At 39.0% G+C, this 18,783-nt stretch overlaps 1 protein-coding gene across 1 annotated transcript; it reads left to right on the top strand.

The window, feature by feature from the left end:
• Positions 1–545: 545 nt before the first annotated feature.
• On the top strand, positions 546–13,465 carry klhl20 (kelch like family member 20). The gene is made up of 14 exons (XM_005797051.2): positions 546–641; positions 2,753–2,807; positions 5,824–6,081; positions 6,209–6,317; positions 6,574–6,780; positions 7,553–7,711; positions 7,967–8,061; positions 8,465–8,580; positions 8,730–8,913; positions 9,035–9,178; positions 9,401–9,534; positions 9,705–9,913; positions 10,007–10,113; positions 10,910–13,465. The coding sequence occupies exons 2-14, from the start codon at positions 2,785–2,787 to the stop codon at positions 10,992–10,994; spliced, it is 1,830 nt and encodes a 609-aa protein (XP_005797108.1). The 5' UTR covers positions 546–641; positions 2,753–2,784; the 3' UTR covers positions 10,995–13,465.
• The last annotated feature ends 5,318 nt before the right edge of the window (positions 13,466–18,783 follow it).

Below are 18,783 nucleotides of genomic sequence, written 5' to 3'. Positions count from 1 at the left end.
AAACTGAAAAGGAGCCCGCTGTCATTCATGTAGGTAAAAAAAGAATAAGGGAGACAAAAAGATTTGGAAAATCAAATTATTTTTTATTTTAATTGTAATGTAACACAAACCTTTCTTTTTCGTCTGTGAGACTTATTTGTGTAACTCCAAATCTCTTCCTTCTCTATGATTAAAAAAAAAAATAGACAACAGGGAGAGTCTGTTGTCTTAGGTTCTTGAGAGAAAAATAAAAATTACAACGCTACGTAAAGAAATCTCATGGAAATCAGCGCGCTCTGGCGGATGGTGAGAGTAAAACATTAATCTGAGTACTGAAGTTTCTATCTTAAAGGAAATGTTCACATTTTAGACAAAAAGAAAAGCTTTATGACCACATTTTATTGTAAAATATATATACCTCATTCCTCCATACTCCTTTCGTGTATGTTTCGCTTGTTTTCGCTGATACTGTTTTCTGATGCTTGGAAAAGATTACGTAATCTCGTAGTTTTATTTTGAAAACATACCCGGAAGCGGGGTTTTATCATTTGACATGCGCAGTTCACAAGGAGGAAAAGCTTCAGCGGGTACCAGCAGTTGGGAACTGTAAACACTATCTTCCGAGGCTACTTCTCTCTCAGCCATTGGGATGGAAATATAAGGTAAACCCTCTCTTAAAAATACTCACCTCTGTAGCTTATTGTGATTTTATTCTTTTCCTTACATCGTGTATACATCGGCTTATACAAACCTGGGCACACAGTTTATCCAGTGAGGTTTTGTCCTAATCTAAAGCTAAGGCGTAAACGGCCACATATGCATGAACTTGTAAGCTAACTCATAAAGGTCTGCTTCAAATAGCAATCAGATCATCTCGCTGTAATAAGTTGCCTCTTGTACAGTGACGACATGTAGCTTTTTATAACGCTAGCTCCTGATTTTAGCCTCCCAAACACTGGGAAGTTGATCAACGTCCGTCAGCAAGTGTTGCTTCGTTTATTCTAGTTTTCTAAGAGAAACATTGGCTTTAGACAGTTTCCCAAACCATATTTATTCAGTAACATTTTGTGCAGTCTAAAAATGACCGATATTTCATGAATAGCTTTTTGTTTTGCGCATTTTAGATAAACTAGTAGTTAGCCTGTGTTAGCTTAGCTACGTTTGTCGGTAAAAAAAAAAAAAAGTGCATCTCGTATTACTGGGCGTTTTTTATGTAGATGTTTTTTTTTCTATCTTATTTCTAAGGGGGCTTGTTCCGTAAAATTACTGCAATGAGGTAATAGATGCGCTAAATCCGACTGACTTGTTTCTCTTTGTGGTCCTAAACATACACAGCAAACAGAGAACAATCAAAACTGCTATACATAAATGAAGAGTTTATGAACTGCATTTGCTATTTCATAAACGTACACAATGCAAATACTGCTTACATTCAGATATCATTGATTTTTTAGAAATGTCCCCTAAAGTACCGTGATACATTATAACAGAATTTTAAACTATGACTAATTGATACTAGGGGCATTTTGTAAGTGATTTTAAAACACAAAGAAATGGGTGAAATGACAAGATTAATGTCTGTGTTGTTGTCTGTGTTGACATTTTAACAATTTATTCTTCCCCTTGTTTTAGCGTGATAAACAAATGTTGCAGTGGCAAGAGTAAAGTTTACCAGAGTTTTGTTTACCATTTAAAATTATTCTCACTATTTTCTTTTACCATAAAGAGATAGAATGTTGTTCTTCAGCGATGTCTTCAGCCCGATCATTGCCTTCCTGCAATTTCTCATCTCTTTTAAGCGTTCTGTACGAAGCAAAGCATAAAACAAGGGGCTGGGTTTTACGAGGCTACGATGCCTTAGTTGTGGTTGAAAAAAGAAAATTTTCTGTAATATTCAGAAATTCACAAATCTCCTGCTGTTCTTGATGCCATACTTTGAAATACTTTCAGCTATAGACAGCATCATTAATATACACTCATCCAAATTGGGTCTTTCATTTGTCAGTCTGCTGTAACTTTAAATTTGCACGCCACTTTTAAGATGATTACGGCAGTGCCTTATGGTAGTTTATGAACAAAACATTATATTGTAGCTAAATATTAACGCTTCCTTGTTATTGGTTTAACGTTGCAGTTAATAAATGTTGCAAAGGTTTTTGGGGCTTTATATTTCAATGAAGACCAGATCTGACTGGACTTTGTGTGTCTGCTGCTGATGTTGCCTAGAACTACACTGCTCAAAAAAATAAAGGGAACACTCAAATAACACATCCTAGATCTGAATGAAAGAAATATTCTCATTGAATACTTTGTTCTGTACAAAGTTCCATTTGCACAACAGCAGGTGAAATTGATTGTCAATCAGTGTTGCTTCCTAAGTGGACAGTTTGATTTCACAGAAGTTTGATTTACTTGGAGTTATATTGTGTTGTTTAAGTGTTCCCTTTATGTTTTTGAGCAGTGTATATTGTTTTGATGCAACAACAGAATTGTAAAGAAGGATTTTAATGCTGAACATGACATGTCATGACTACAAAATGTGCTCAACAGATAACGAGCGCAGTCAGGAAGGTTTTTTTTTTTTAATGGAGATGAATTTGATAGCATTACGTTACAAAGGCCTGCTCTTAAGGGTTGTAAAAAAAAAGAATTGAAAAGATGGCATGCGTTTCCAAGAGAAAACGTAAATCCAGAAACTATTTGCATTTAAGTTTTAGAAAAATGTTGAGCCTTGATGAACAATAGATTGTGATTTATTCTGCTGTCTTTACAGGGCGACGTGAATCAGATATTGTTCTTCAGTGCATGGACACAAAGCCAATGCGCAGGTAGGTGTAAATATACATAATTATTTTTCTGTTGCCTCTGGAGCCCTGTCTGAAGACCACTTAACTGCATTAATGCAGTTTGAGAATTAAGATTTAAATCATTGTTACTATCTCCAACATAGTTCTGACAATTCTAAACAGCTTCTATGTACTTATTCAGACATATTAGCCATAATTGATTTATGGGGGGAAATTTAATGGCTTAACACTCTGGAGTGAAACTAAAAAGATTTTTGTCTCCACATTGCATTATTGTGATAATAGTGTATGCAATACATATAAAGTGAAGAACTTCCATAATATTTGCTAAATATTGAAGCATTCAGGCTCTCAATGCCTGGGAAATAGTCAGTGACACAAGTGGTTTAATACACATCATTAACAAACTACAGCTAAGTTGTTTCAATGCAAAACAGCAGACGTCAGCCTATTTTGTTCCAGTAGCTGGACAGACGACTCATCTATCTGAAAGGCTCATTTATTGAGATCTGCTTGCTAGCAGGAAGACAGTAAAACCTTTTTAATTCCTCGTGTATTGCAAGTCGTATCGTCGCTATCCCAACAATCACCAACGTTATCTCACATTTCATTTTATTTTAATATCGTTCAGCCTTATTGACGTGGTTGAGGGTTGAAGTAGAACAGGAATGTGGTTACACACGCCCATGTGCTATGAATAAACTTTTGCCATCACCATGACTGAAAAAAGAACTTGTTGGATTACCATGTGTGCATGAGGTTTAAGAGGCAACAAAGGTTAATTGGCCAAAGAGGGTGGAATACCACTATGTATTTAATATCAGTAAATAATGTTTTAAAGTTATAGATGTATTTCTGGAGGTCTGTTTTATTTGGAATGATTAGGACTGAGTGTAGATACAGTCCCTTGCAAAGTTGTTTCCATCTCTGCAGCTTTTTTTTTTTATAACATCTTGTCACTTCACATTCACTAGCTTCAATATACTGAGTCTTATTTGATAGACCAACACAAAGTACAAATGTCGAATTGTAAAGGTGATCATAATATTGAAGTAGAAATAAAACTACTTAACAGTCACCGTAACATATTATATTACATTCACTGGTGTGTAATTTGAACTCAGTGAACTCAGAGAACACAGCTGCTCTCTGAAGGCCCCAGAAAAATTGAGAGAGATTGCTGGTAAAGACGAAAGAGCACGTCTGACAGGTCAGGGATAAACTTATAAAGAAGAGTAAAGCAGGATTAAGCTCCAGGAAAAAAAAAGGTTTAAACATCTGACAGAGCAGTGGTCAATCCATCACTTGGAATTGGAAAAAGTTGTAAGACACAAGTCTAAACCTTGCTGTCCAACTAAACTGACGAGCCAGGGAAAAAAAACCCCACATTTATCAGAGAAGCAACCAAGTGAACAACTAATGGTGAATAAAAATTTGTCTCTGCCCTGCGACAGACTGGTGACCTGTCCAGGGTGAAATTTGTCTAACATTTTTATTCCAGTCAGCTGACAGTTGCTTATATTTTTAAAATCTCATCTACTTTGTGTTAGTCTGTCATAAAATACATTGACGTTTCTGGGTATGACATGACTCAGTAAAAAACAAATCATGGAGTATTCTATTGCAACAGACTTTAAATGTAAGGAGATGTTTTAACAGCAACACTAGGTGCTCTAAGCATAAGTGCAGCCTGTGAACGACAACTTATGTCTGCAATGTGTTTTCTGTTTTGAAGACAGAATGAAAGCAGCAGCCAAATTAAATTGAATCCTAATGACCTATGAATATGACCGATTAGATTTATTTTATTTTGGTAAATATTCTCCCTTCACACAGCACAATTTAACTTGTAATTCAGGATCGCCTCTCCTTTACTGAATTTGTCCCATCCAACGTCGGATGGCAAACTTTCTAATCACATTCGTTCTGAATCAATATTTACCTGCCCGCGGCTCAACAGAATTGGTTTGCACAGATATGTAAAGCAAAGTGAGATCCGACCGCAGTGGCATCTGTTGAAATGGATGTGTTTAAATGTCAGGGACCTTTGACTGGCACTGCGAACATAATCTGAAGTGAAACCCGGCATCAAAGTGACTGTGTGTTCTCGGAGCTAAAGAGATCTGGGGGACACACGGAGGTAAGCGACTGGTGTGGATACGTTTACACTGACTGCTACATGTATAGGTCAGCGACTTCACTATATTTGGTTCAGCTGACTTAGAATTTGCCCAGGTCTGTGCAGTGGCAGTAGAGATAGCATAGCATGGACACATCTATTCGGAGAGGGGGGCGAACTTTTAGGAGCAGGGAGGTATAAAATATCCAACTGGATTCGATACACAGTTAAAACAAGGTGAGGTGAGCTGTAGAGGACTTCAGTCATTAGAGTTTTCTCCATTAAGTTGTGCTTATTAATGCTATGTCATTCCAAACCTGATGGCCTGCATTTCCTGTGCAAAGTGCCAAGCTGAAGTTTAATTTCAGCTCTTTCATTTTCATCTGCCCAAACCGTCACTGAATGAAGCTTTGCTTTTTTATATACTTCAAGTTTCTCATTTGTGTAAATTTACTTCAGGTTAACAGAAGAACATCTGACTTTATATGATGCCATTTCAGAATTTGGAGAGAGCTGTATACATCTGGAAAACAGGCTACAAAATTTTGCATTATTGAGTAACGGCTGTAAAATATTACTTAATTTTGTAGAAATAGGTTATGTGATTTATGGTGTACTTATTATTTTTTAAAATTAAAGATCATGCATAATCAGACTAAACATCTTAATAAAAACTCAAATTGTTCCAAGAAGAAAAAAAATCCATTACATTTATAATTATGTGTAATCTTTTTTTTTGCTAAATTGCCCCACGCTAGACAGAATTAACCAGACTGCTTGTGCAATTCCTGATCTGCCAGGTTAGACACGTGAAAAATAAAAGAACAAAACTTGTCCTTCTGTTGCGAAACAAAATCAATTAATTAGGATGCCAAGTTGTAATTCTGCTTTTCTTCTTTCTACTTTCAAATTTCAAAGGGCCACCAGCGCACGTCAGGACGCCACTGGAATGGACATCACCAGCCGCTGTACCCTGGGGGACCCCAACAAGCTGCCTGAAGGGGTCCCCCAGCCAGCACGCATGCCTTACATATCGGACAAACACCCACGGCAGACGCTGGAAGTGATCAATCTACTGAGGAAACACAGGGAGCTGTGCGACGTGGTGCTGGTGGTGGGCGCCAAGAAGATTTACGCTCATCGTGTGATCCTCTCCGCCTGCAGCCCGTACTTTAGGTATGAGAAGGCGCTCTGCGGTCCCCCCCCCCCCGGCACATTTTCCATTAAATTAAAGGTCAAAAGTCTGGAGGTCCTGAGAATTGGCTTCAGTAGTATTGAATCTGTTTTTCGGTGGTCTCCTTAGGGCGATGTTTACTGGGGAGCTGGCAGAGAGCAGGCAGACTGAAGTGGTTATCCGTGACATTGATGAGCGAGCCATGGAGCTGCTCATTGACTTTGCCTACACCTCACAGGTAGGAAGGACGGCGCTTGTTCACGGTACAAAAATACTTGCGCACGCATGCTGGTGGAAGCTGAAAATCTGGAGATTTTATAGTTTATTCTTCTGAGTTTAGATCCGCTGATGCTTTTAAAGTGGCTTCTTTTCGTACTAGTTTGAATTAGGTTTTAAATAAAAGAGTTATGAGAGTTTATCTCCTAGAAAACCCCCGACCTATGTTGGCTTGATAGGAAAAAATATGTAAACCTTATTCGTGTCTGGCCTTGTAGGTGACAGTGGAGGAGGGGAACGTCCAGACGCTGCTTCCTGCCGCCTGTCTTCTCCAGCTGGCTGAGATCCAGGAGGCCTGCTGCGAGTTTCTAAAGAGACAGCTGGATCCATCCAACTGTCTGGGCATCAGGGCCTTTGCCGACACCCACTCCTGTCGGGAACTGCTGCGAATTGCAGACAAGTTCACACAGCATAATTTTCAGGAGGTAAAAACAGATGCAAGAAGAGGAAAAGCGCTTTTAAATTTGCTGTTGTTGTTTGTATTGATCCTGTCCTAAGCTCTGCCAAGAAAATTACTTTTAATGGAGCCGTAGCACATTACAGTAGTGATGTAGATTTGTACATCTTCTCCACGGAGGTATCACTCTTTCTACTTAAAGAGGAGGACATATATAGCTCCTCAACCAGCTTTCTTAATGGTTTTTTTTTATTATTATTATTATTGTTGTGAATCTCTGCAAAAATCATAAGGTAGGGAAGCAGCAGAAGAGAATATGCCTCTGACTTTGCTAGAGTCTACAGTGAAAAATGTTGAATGTTTAATTCAGAAACTGTTACTTTGACTTTTCTACTCCCATAATTACAATGACAGACTTGTTGTGAGACGAATTCTGTTGATGAATGAATGAATTGAATATAGGTGTCCGTTTTCCATTTCAATTAGTCAACAAAAAAAAGAACATTTATAGAAAATAGTGGTTTGCCTCCGGTGTGGTGCTCTCACGTGTCACAGTAATTTAATAATGATACAAGATTGGTGCTGCTGTTCATTTCTTAGGTCCTTGAACCTATAAGACATTGCTGCCTTTATTGTTTGGATTTACACACACTGTCTTTACTTCACTGTGAGAAGTATGACATGTCAAATCCTAAAATGGTAACTGAATATGTAAATTCAAGATTGAAATTATTTCAGAGCCTCACACTAATCAAAGCTGATTCACTGAGACTTGAATCCTCCTCTGCGTGTGATTGCAGGTAATGGAAAGTGAGGAGTTCATGCTGCTTCCTGCCAACCAGCTGATTGACATCATCTCCAGCGATGAGCTGAATGTGCGGAGCGAGGAGCAGGTTTTTAACGCCGTTATGGCATGGGTGAAATACAGCATCCAGGAACGCAGACCCCAGCTGCCCCAGGTTTGTTGGAATATTGTTACTGCAGGAAGCCGTGCAGTTAGCGAGTGGCATTTCAGAAAGTTCTGGATCATTTAAAGCGTCTGATAGTTGGCTTTTATCCTGAGATAAATCTGGTAGTTTTGCTGCATTTCTTTATGTTTTATTATTTCAAAAATAATGTCTGCATTTCAGTATGTTTAGGCTTCATATGTGCTTCATTATTTCCTTGTTGATATTCAGATGAGATGCATGATGCCCTTAATGTTTTCTCTGCAGGTTCTGCAGCATGTACGTTTGCCATTATTAAGCCCTAAGTTTCTGGTTGGGACCGTTGGTTCAGACCCCCTGATCAAAAGCGATGAAGAATGCAGGTGGGTGGTTTTTTTCTTGTTTTTTTTTAACTTTTATTAATATTTCTTGACAAAATATATAGCTTTTGTAACATAGATATTCAATGGTGTGAAAAAGTGTTTGCCTCCATCCTGATATCCTATTTTGTTTTGCAAGTTTGTCACACTTCAGTGTTTCAGAACAGCAAACCAATTTAAATTTTAGTGAAAGCCACACAAGTAAACACAAAATTGAGTTTTTAAACGAAGATGGTAGGATAAAAAGAAAACCCTGCATGTGTGACAAACGTGCCAAAAAAAACAAACAAACTAGGAAATCGGGAAGCAGTCAAACACTTTTCCACATCACTATACTGTACATTCCCGTTGATCTGAAGGGAAATAAAATAAACAGAGACATGATGTAATTGCTCCACTGTTTCAGAGACCTGGTTGATGAGGCCAAAAACTACCTTCTGCTTCCACAAGAACGGCCGCTGATGCAGGGCCCCAGAACCCGCCCTCGGAAACCCATTCGATGCGGAGAAGTTCTTTTTGCAGGTCAGGAACAAAAAAAAAAAAATATCCCGAAATGCAATTGTTTATCTCTCACGGTATTTGATATGTTGTTAATGTGTGAAATTATAAAATGTTAGTATTTAGGTCCTCGTTGTACAAGTTTGAGTCATTCTTTTTATGCTATTCTGCAGTTGGTGGCTGGTGCAGCGGAGACGCCATTTCCAGCGTGGAGCGCTACGACCCGCAGACTAACGAGTGGCGCATGGTGGCTTCGATGAGCAAACGGCGATGTGGAGTCGGCGTCAGCGTCCTCGACGACTTGTTGTACGCGGTGGGCGGTCACGACGGCTCTTCGTATCTCAACTCTGTGGAGAGGTCGGTGCGACAACTGCTCATGTTCTCTTTACAAGCCGATCACCCAAAATACTATTGTTTAGGTTGATGAAGGAAGGGATGCAATTCTCTTTAAACCAACGCTTGATTTCCACCTGTGCAGATATGATCCTAAAACCAACCAGTGGAGCAGCGACGTTGCCCCCACCAGCACTTGCCGAACCAGCGTGGGTGTCGCTGTGCTGGGTGGATTTCTGTATGCTGTCGGAGGACAAGATGGAGTGTCTTGTCTCAACATTGTTGAAAGGTTTGCCCTTGTGCATAAATTGAGCTCAGTTTACTTTTTTTACACTTTATTAAATATTTAATCTTGTAGTTGTTCTCATTTCCTGCAGGTAAACAGACATTCTTGTTTGTATAATGAGAATTGGAAGCAATTATTGAAATTGACTTTGCCTCATCTCTTATTTTACCGGAAATAATTTACTGTGTAATTGATTAACTGTATCTTAACATAACTTCCTTCTAGGTATGATCCAAAGGAAAACAAGTGGACTCGTGTGGCCTCAATGAGCACCAGGCGGCTTGGTGTAGCTGTCGCTGTGCTGGGAGGATTTCTTTATGCTGTAGGAGGGTCTGATGGGACATCTCCTTTAAACACGGGTACTGTACCTCGTAAAAAGGCAATATAAACCTCTTTCAACAGCTACAACAGGAATACATTTTTATAAAAAAAAACCTTTTCCAGACTGCTAAAAGCTACTAAGCTACAAATGTTGTTTCTACCGTCTGAAACAATACCATTCTATTTCCGTCCATTTTTCTGTCATCAGTGGAGCGCTACAACCCTCAAGAAAACCGCTGGCACACGGTGTCTCCCATGGGGACGAGACGAAAGCACCTCGGATGCGCGGTCTACCAGGACATGATCTACTCTGTTGGGGGGAGGGACGACACCACAGAGCTGAGCAGCGCAGAGAGATACAACCCCAGGACCAACCAGTGGTCGCCAGTTGTTGCCATGACGTCCAGACGTAGTGGGGTCTGTATCTGAGGTTATACCACTAAATTAATAAACACTGGATGACTTTGGGTTGTTGTTGTGTGATACAAAGCTGTAAATGTGTGTCTGTAGGTGGGCTTGGCAGTAGTGAATGGTCAGCTGATGGCGGTAGGTGGCTTCGATGGGACAACATATTTAAAAACTATAGAAGTATACGACCCGGACGCCAACACATGGAGGTAAGTCTTTTTGATTTCATCTTTAAAATGAGAAAAATGAGTAGGTTTGTCAAAAATGTATATTGGATTTTGTTATTTAAATGTCTTTTTATTTGTTTTGAGTTTTAATTCAAATTTCATCTGACTGATGTTTAAGTGGAGTTCTAAATTTGCCGTCAGAGAACGGATTAAGCCTGCCAGAAACCAATTTTGATGAGTTTACATGGAAACCTATGTAGGCAGAAGGAGATTGTTTGGAGTATCAAACAATGACATGGATGTTTTATAAAACTGTCTATGCAGCTCACACCTACGATGATTTATCTGAATGCAGCTTCCTGCTTTGCCATCTAAAGCACATGGTGATCTAAAGTTGCAGAAGACAAAGAAAAAAATTTTGTTGTGGCTAAACGTTATTGTGATTGTTGATGGACTGATAGGCACAAATTGGGAGATATAGCAACATCATTACAGCTCCTTGCAAAGGTATTTATGAAACTGATCCACTTCCTGATTTCTGCTGAAGAACAGCATCTACGTAGCATGACGCCGCCCCCACCTTCTATCTCTGTGGGGATGGTGTGGTTTGAGTGATGTGCAATTTTACTTTGTAGCACATAATTGTATGTGCTATTTTAATTCTATCTTGAATTAAAACGCATTAAAGCTGCTAGCATTTAAAATGTAAAAAGAAAATCAAGATTACTTTTGCAAGAAGCTGTATTTTATTTTATTTTTTTATTCAACTGACGTCATCATGTCTTCTGTGACTTGATTCCGTCAACTTGGTGTTTGTACTCTCTCACCTTTTCTCCAGGTTGCACGGTGGAATGAACTACCGCCGGTTAGGCGGAGGAGTGGGCGTCATCAAAATGACTCACTGTGAATCTCACATATGGTAACGGCGCCCCCCTCATGCGTCGCTCGTCTCGCATACCTTCACTTCTCATGACGTCTCGATGGATATTTAAGCAGCTCTTGTGCCTCTAAAAGAGACAAGGATAAGAGAAACGTGGGAGTGAGCATCTGGAACTCTGGTTCATCCCCAAGCGTCACTCGGAGGTCATTAAGTTCATCCTGGCTGTTTTGATTTTATTATTTCTCTGTTCAACCATGCTCATTGCAAACTGCAGATGGAGCAAAGTTTACAGAACCTCACTAAGCTTCCAGTTTGGACGGAAGCGTAAGGAGTTTTCGTCGTCCAAGCCTCACTGTCTGGGTTTGAATCGGCATGTGTGACAGATGGCGCACGCCATGACATCACTGATTCCGGAGGGACATAATCTGATCTGCGAGTTCCAGAGGAACAAGGGTGTCAGAAAGAACTGGTTCGCTAGACGAAGTTTGTAAGAACCGTGGCAACCTAAAGTGACTTTTTTTTTTTTTTTTCAAATCGGCAGTCACCAGAATATTGTCTTCAAGAGACAACGGTGCACACGACTGTCAGGAGCGAATTTGGGCTTTGTCTCTTGTAGTTTTTAAACTTGCACCTCAGCTGTGGCTTCACAGCTTCTGGCATGTTTTGCGGGATTGAAACTTAATACAATAAATTGTTATAGGCCTGTACAGTTGGATGCAATAGGCAAGACGATGTAAATGGACTGTAACTGTTACCATTTCTAGAGTTAAGTTAAAACGGTGTAGTTGGTGAATGAAAAGAAACCAAGGTCATCAAATAGTGTCACTGTTTTTTTTGTTTATTTTTAGGTAATTCCATGGCTGAATCTTAAAGGCATAATAACTGTGATTTAACATGAACATTAAGTTTAAGTACCTCCCACACAACTCATCTGTCTCAGATGACAAATGTTTGAATTTACCTCGATAAGTAAGCAGCCACTTTTAAAATCAAAGTCTGAAATGAGTTTACCTTAAATTGCTGATGGTTTTTGTTCTTAAACCTAAAAGAAATCCCCAAAACTATTATCTTTAGCAAATAAAAACAGGCAATTTCTGCTGTTGAATAATTTACATTTGACTGAAAGAAAACTTAATGAAGGATTATATTACCTGATTCAGCAGTATACCTCTGGTTCGCTGAATAGTTTTGTTCTGGGGAAAACAGTAGGACTTGAAGAATAAGTCTGTAGTGTCAGAATTGATTCTTCCTTTTTAGTGTGGTAATAAGGTAAAACATTTGCAACATTAAAGTTGCCGGGGGGGGGATTGTAGTGCTTGGCGTGAAAAATCTTAACCAACATGGATAATTTTAAGAAATGACACCACTGTTTTGCCTTCTTTTGGATCATCTGGGTTACCGTAGACTCATTCAGGCACACCATTATCCATCTCCATTTAGATCCATAATGTTCCCAATTCCATTATCCGGAAACTGTGTTGCATTATTTTTAAGTCTGTGCTCAACACATTTGCTCTAAATGCAGTTAAAACAAGTTTCTGTAAAAGTGATGAATAAAGTAGCACTAAAGGTTCTGATATTGGTTTACACAACCATAACATTTTATGGCACAAAACCATGGTCTGCTCCTTGTTTAGTTGTTTGTTTTTTTGCTGTTTTTTTAACTGAAGTTGCGGATAACAGTGGCGCCACCTACTGGAGAAATAGTATGTTACACTAAATCAAAAGGAGTCGCTGATCTCAGAAATGCAGCCAGCCTAGATGAGAAAAGCGGTTTGGCTACATGTATTGCACTGTGACTGTGTTCCAGTTTTAATCTTTTTGCTTTTAAAACTTGTTTTGTAGGGAGCTGGGGGAGGCTTCTATTTCAAAGAGGAACTTAATATCATCAAAAGTTTGAATTGGAAATGAGACGTTTCAGGATTTTTAGAGCTGGAATCATCTATGAGAAACTCTTGCTGGGATTCGCTCTGTTACACGCAGTTCATCTGCTCTCTGTTCCGCTCAACCAGCGCGCACACACACAAACACGCCCGCGACTGCAAAGGGATGCAGGCAGGTGTAGTTATTTTTAAACACAATTTTCTGTGCGAGAAGGACCTAATCTGAATGTATGTGAAAATTCAGCGGTTTGTTGACGTGTAGAGTTGGCCTTCAAGCAGGTGTTCAGCATAAACCCCAGCCGTTTATGCTGTTGAAAGCTCACTTGAACTTTTGAATCGAAACACTTCCTGCCTTTTTGTCTTTTTTTTGTTTTTGTTTTAAGCCGACATTGAAGATGGGCTCTGCAGCATGCCATACGTGTATATTTGTTGTTGTGACATATTTCATGCTGTAGGTTGCTTAACGAAACAAAATGCTGTCTGAATAACTGTGGTCGCCTCACAAAAGAAACTGTTCTATTTAAAACTTCATAAATGTCTCTGCTTTTATCCTGGGAAATCCACTTACTGTTCAGTTCTTTTCTCTACAGATTATTTACCACAGGCTAATAAACTGCTCTATTCTCACTGACTGAATTTTTTTCTCATTACCTTTTAAATTCCCTTTTCTTTTAAATTTTGTTTTCAGTAACATGAAGCTTCTTCATTTCTTATATGGGTCTATGATTACATCTTACTTTCACCAAAATATTATTCTGATAGATCTCAGCAGAACTAATGTGTACCTGAATCAAAGACTTATTATAGTTTGTGCCAGTTAAAAGATTACTCTGTTGATCATGTTTGAGAATTTAAAAGTTTACCTCTGAGAGAAAATGTTATCAGATGTATATGAGCCCAGAGTGCATCATGCCCTCTGAACTGTTGCTTTTTCCTCTGGCTTTGTTCATTTCTTTGCCATTTTTTTAAAATCATAAACCAAGGACATGTTTTTATGAAAACACGAAGAGTTTGAATGACAGAAAATAAATATGCATTTTCAATATTTTCCCCCAGCTAGAATCTATATATATATATATATATATATATATATATATATATATATATATTGGTTAAAGAATTTATTTATAAAGATCTTTTTTTTTTTCAAACATAGTAAAGAAGTGCTGTACAAGATAGAGTAAAGAACATGGGCATGTAAAACCAGAGAGAGGAAAATTAGACATAAACGTGCATAAGAAGATGGAGGGAACTGCTAATGCCAGTGTAAATCCTAGTCAAATGTCTGGCTAAATTGGCTGGTTTTTAAAGTAATCCAGTGATTAGACAGGGTTGACTTACAGAGTCGTTAACCAGCTTCGTCTCGTCACCAGAAGCACGATCATCATTGCTACACCCCCATCAGCTTGTATTTTAAATACCTTTTCGTTGGTGTAGGAAGATGTTTTTTTTTTTTGATATGCCAAAAAACATTGAGTGAGATAATCATCAGGTTCGAGTGGATCCTGCCTGAGCTTTTTACCATGTGTGCGGTCCTGACCCCACCTTCGCTTATGTGTGTTTCATTTTTCCCTCTGTGTTTTTGGGAACTGATGCGACAGCCCCATTGCTTCCCCACTGTTTGACCGTGACATCTGCCTCGCTCTTCCTGAGCATCAGCTCTGAACTGTACTATCAAGTCCTGGTATTAGAGTATTTCTTGTCTGAGTATGAATGCCTAACAGAGCAAACTAGAAATGAGCAAAAATCCCAAAGTTTTATCCACTGCTGCTGCATTGATTTATAATACACAGTTGGGCTCATGATGGACAGTTTAGCAGAGAAATGTAGATCAATATACCCGGGGCAGAGATACTGTATATTGTATTCCTTCTTATCTTCAGTGCCTTTGCTCATTTTTATACATTTTTTTGTGGTTGCTAAAATAGCCTTTATTTCAATAGCTCTGGCTCCAGAATCATGTGAAGCTCCTCTTTTCCTAACTCTGCAGTGTTGGTCTAAATTAAACTGGAAAAATAAGTCCATTTAAACAAAGAGTAGATTTTAAGAGCAAGTCATTGATTTTTTTCAGGCCTGCAGTAAATTCCATAAAAAAGAAGAGATGTGAATACTTGGGGCTGGTGATGGTTTTAGCTTTCACCACAAACTTTTGTTTATCCATCCTTTCTCTGTCTTGTGGATGTATATTTACAGACCCCCTATGACTCGACGATGCACTGGCCTGAAAAGTAAGCAGGGATGAGAGAAAGGTAATAGGCTTCTATATATGATGTGCCCCAAAGGCTGTGCGAACAGACTCCTAACACACCTACAAGCTCCCACTCATCTGAAGGAAAGCAAACATTCACACATCCCTGCTTCTTGGCTCTCTTTCCTTTTCAGTGCTGCTTATTTCTCCATCCCATCCTTCTCCCTTAACTGTCTCATAAATGTACACTGAGCCCGAGGCTGCAGGCTGTTCTTCGCTGAACAATCTCCTGCTCACTGTGTCCGTCTCAGAAGAATCACCCACCCTCTAAAATATACACCAAGCTATGAAACCTTTGCCCTGGGCACATCTCCAAACAATCTGAAATGAACTTATATTGGTTTGTGCCTCAGCTGGAACCCGACGCTGCAGCTGTGTGTATACTCCAAATGCATGGCTGTGTCACTGGGGCTTTCTCACCATCTCGCAAGAAGTTCTAACCTAAACAGTGATCCAGAAATACAATCTGCTGCCCACTCTGTCCTGTTCCTGACCAGCCCCTCCACAGAGGATACAAGAACTGAAGATGAACTGACACGAGGGAAAAGGTTATGTTTATTCATCCGGCTTTGTAATGTAGGGTATCTAAATGCAAAATTACACTCACACCAACTCTGTTCTTGCTTTCTGTTCTTTGCCACTGTAGATGGGATTTTAAAAATGCAGTCGGCTTAAAAGGCAAATTTTGTTGCCTTCAACATGTGAACCATGAATTAATCACACTCAGTGTCTTATCATTGTTTTTCAAAGCAGATAAATAATTCTAAATGTACTTTTCTAACATAAAGGGAACTTTTGGAGGTGGATATCTTCTCACACATCAAAAGCAGATTCACTGTTTATATATATATATTTTTTGCAAAGGACTTTGATGCAACTGTTGTTACACAAGACTGAAATCTTGTGCAAATAGATACCCTATTATTGTCAGTACAAAATACTGTAGATTTATACTGGGACTTTTATGTTCTCGCCTGCACTGCCATGTTATAGACAAGCACTTCACGGCTCGCGTTACAGCAACACAGCTGTTGCAAAAAATGGGAGTGCTGGTGCCCAGCTGTGTGCATTAGAGTGACCACGCTGGGTCCGAGCAGAAATGACAACATGTACTCTAATGCAGGTAGAATTTGAGTTCTTTTGGATCACAATCTTTGTCACAGCTGGTTATTTAATAATGTTAGAGGAACAAAGGTGGACCGGGCTCACCACAGAGTGTCTTTAAATCAATAGAAAGGGTGCCGGTTTACTATGTCTCCAAGTTACTGGCCTCAAACTGCATTTCCAGTCGGTTTAATTGTGTCACGTGATAATGTTGATGTTGATGTTTGGTAGCGTTGTATATGTAACTCCGTCCTGCTGATTTTGCTTCAGTGTGCATAGTTTTAATCTGTTTTACTCAATTTTTTGACTCTGTTTATGGAAATTATAACTGTTGTCAACTACAAGCTCAAACACAATTATAAAACGTTTTAAAATTTCTGTTACGTAATTCAACTGTTTGGTTGGAAGGGACAACACATATCTGTCTATTAAACAAGACTATAATCCTGAATTATAATCTTTTATTTTTCTAACTTTAACTTTAATAGAGAAAATTCTATACAGATATGAATTATTGAAAGTATACTGAAAGTAATGTGATGTAATTTACCACCGGTTTTTTTTCCCAGGAACATCATGAAGGTCACTGAGAGATGAGTGTTGATTATCATGAAATCCTGATTATGGAGTGGCCTCTCCTCAGGATTTTTCAGACAGAGTGCTAGTAATAAGTCTGAGACAGCACTGATGATAAAGAAGAAATTAACTTTGGAGGTACTGAATATAAGAAACAAATCTAACTCAGTTGATAAAATCTAATGTGGCATTTGGGGATTGTAAAAAAGAATGTGTCTAATCTTTCTTTGTTAACATTGCAGAAGGCCAACCAATGACATTACGCTCCTCCGGTATTCTTTGGACCACATATTCGGCCATGTTTTAAATTACGTTAACATGTAGCTCAAAGGCAAGCCTCGCCTCAACGCCTCGAATTTCTCCCGCTTGTCCCTGCGAGGGGACAAGATACATACGTTTTTATTTTATTACACTGGTGATGCCATCACACTTGACCATTTGCATGCTACAATTCCGAGATGAAAATACTCCGATATGAACGAGTCTGCCTCTTTCCAGTAATTATGCGTTTTCTAATACTACACGGACACTTTAGCAACTATAAAAACTTAATGTTGTGCAGAAGAGAGGACATTTGTGAGGAGCAGATCATGTTTATGACACGATGCACCAACTTCTGTTCATGCTCTGCTATTCAGATACCAGACGAGAGTAAACAAGACGTGCTTTAGTTTTGTGTTCAGCCCGATTCAAGGCTTACAGCGATTTGTCTGCCTCGCCTGTGGATAAAAATCCATCAAAAATACTGATTAATCATCTTTCTCAAAAGAATTGACTCCTGATACCATGCCACTTATTTTCCATTATGGCTGAGGATGATGGAGCACATTCATTATTTGGACTCCAATCACATTCTCTGTCCTTGGTAAACAGATGATAAAGTCTTTAAACTGCTTTGACACACACACACACACACACAGAAGCATTAGACATCTTCAATCAGCCAACTCATCCCAGGGGTCCTCTACTGCACATTATAAAACAAAATCAGGGGCCAGAATCATAAACCTTGTTTATGCAGAAAGTCCATTCAAATATCCTTTGTGCACACACCAGCCAGTAGAGAGGGGCGCTTTGTGAAAACCTCAGGCCAGACCAGACCTAATGAGAGTTTTCCGTCGCACGTTTGCATGAATGCATAAAGAGACTGACCTAAAGTGACTCATTACACCTTAAGAGAACGAGCATTTTGCTCTGATTAGTTGTAGCGTTAATAACGTCTCATCAATTTCATTCTAAGGATTTTTATTGGGCAACATAATTAGTGTGTTTACTTCTGAACATTAGAACCCCGTCTTGCCCCTAAGCCATTGAGTGAAGCTCTGCTGAAAAATTATGAGCACATCATTTTCTACCTGGAGTAGAAGTCTCTTGAAGTCCTCATTTATGACTCTCTTTTTTCTCTCTCTCTTGCACCCAGAGGTCGGATTCTCTGAGTTGCAAAGTTGGAAAAACAACAAGAGCGTCTAAAGCTGAAATTCTGACTGTGAAAGTTGTGTATTGCTCTTAGCATCTGTTGGAAGATATTTAGTGGCACATTTCTTCCTACCTCTCCTCCCTGCGCACAGAATTATAGTCTATATTGGAGTTACTGCCCAATGCAAACTTGATATGAAGATTTCGGAAATAGTATTCTCATAAAATGAAACTCTTGTTTCAAGATAGCAGGGATCTTTTTAGACTCATCCCTTCTTGTAATAGCAATTAACCTGCAGGACCAACTACATTATACCTGTTAGAAATACCAATAGACTGCAGGTATCAAATGACTCATAATCTTCTAACACAACCTCACTTCAAAACTCACGATTCCCAAGCTAGTTTTTAATCTGACTTTGTGTCTGACTGCTGGGTGGTTAGGACAAATTTATTCCCCCGGTGGCAGAATTTGCAAACATATTTGGTTTGCCTATCTAAATATAAGTGAAACATTGAGTTAGCGAATACTACACACAAAAAAAGTTAGTCAAACTATCTCAGACTTTCTGATTTTAGCTTGTAATTTGGAGTTACAGGATTAA

This window comes from Xiphophorus maculatus, chromosome 6, assembly GCF_002775205.1.
Source record: "Xiphophorus maculatus strain JP 163 A chromosome 6, X_maculatus-5.0-male, whole genome shotgun sequence".
NCBI classification, from domain to species: domain Eukaryota; kingdom Metazoa; phylum Chordata; class Actinopteri; order Cyprinodontiformes; family Poeciliidae; genus Xiphophorus; species Xiphophorus maculatus.
This window is presented reverse-complemented; position numbering and strand designations above follow the sequence as displayed.

Bases quoted from the DNA above. Each gene is read 5' to 3' on its own strand.
- klhl20 (XM_005797051.2), top strand. From the start codon at position 2,785: ATGGACACAAAGCCAATGCGCAG. The intron at 2,808-5,823 runs GTAGGTGTAAAT...CAAATTTCAAAG, and splicing joins GACACAAAGCCAATGCGCAG to GGCCACCAGCGCACGTCAGG. The intron at 9,914-10,006 runs GTCTGTATCTGA...GTGTGTCTGTAG, and splicing joins TGACGTCCAGACGTAGTGGG to GTGGGCTTGGCAGTAGTGAA.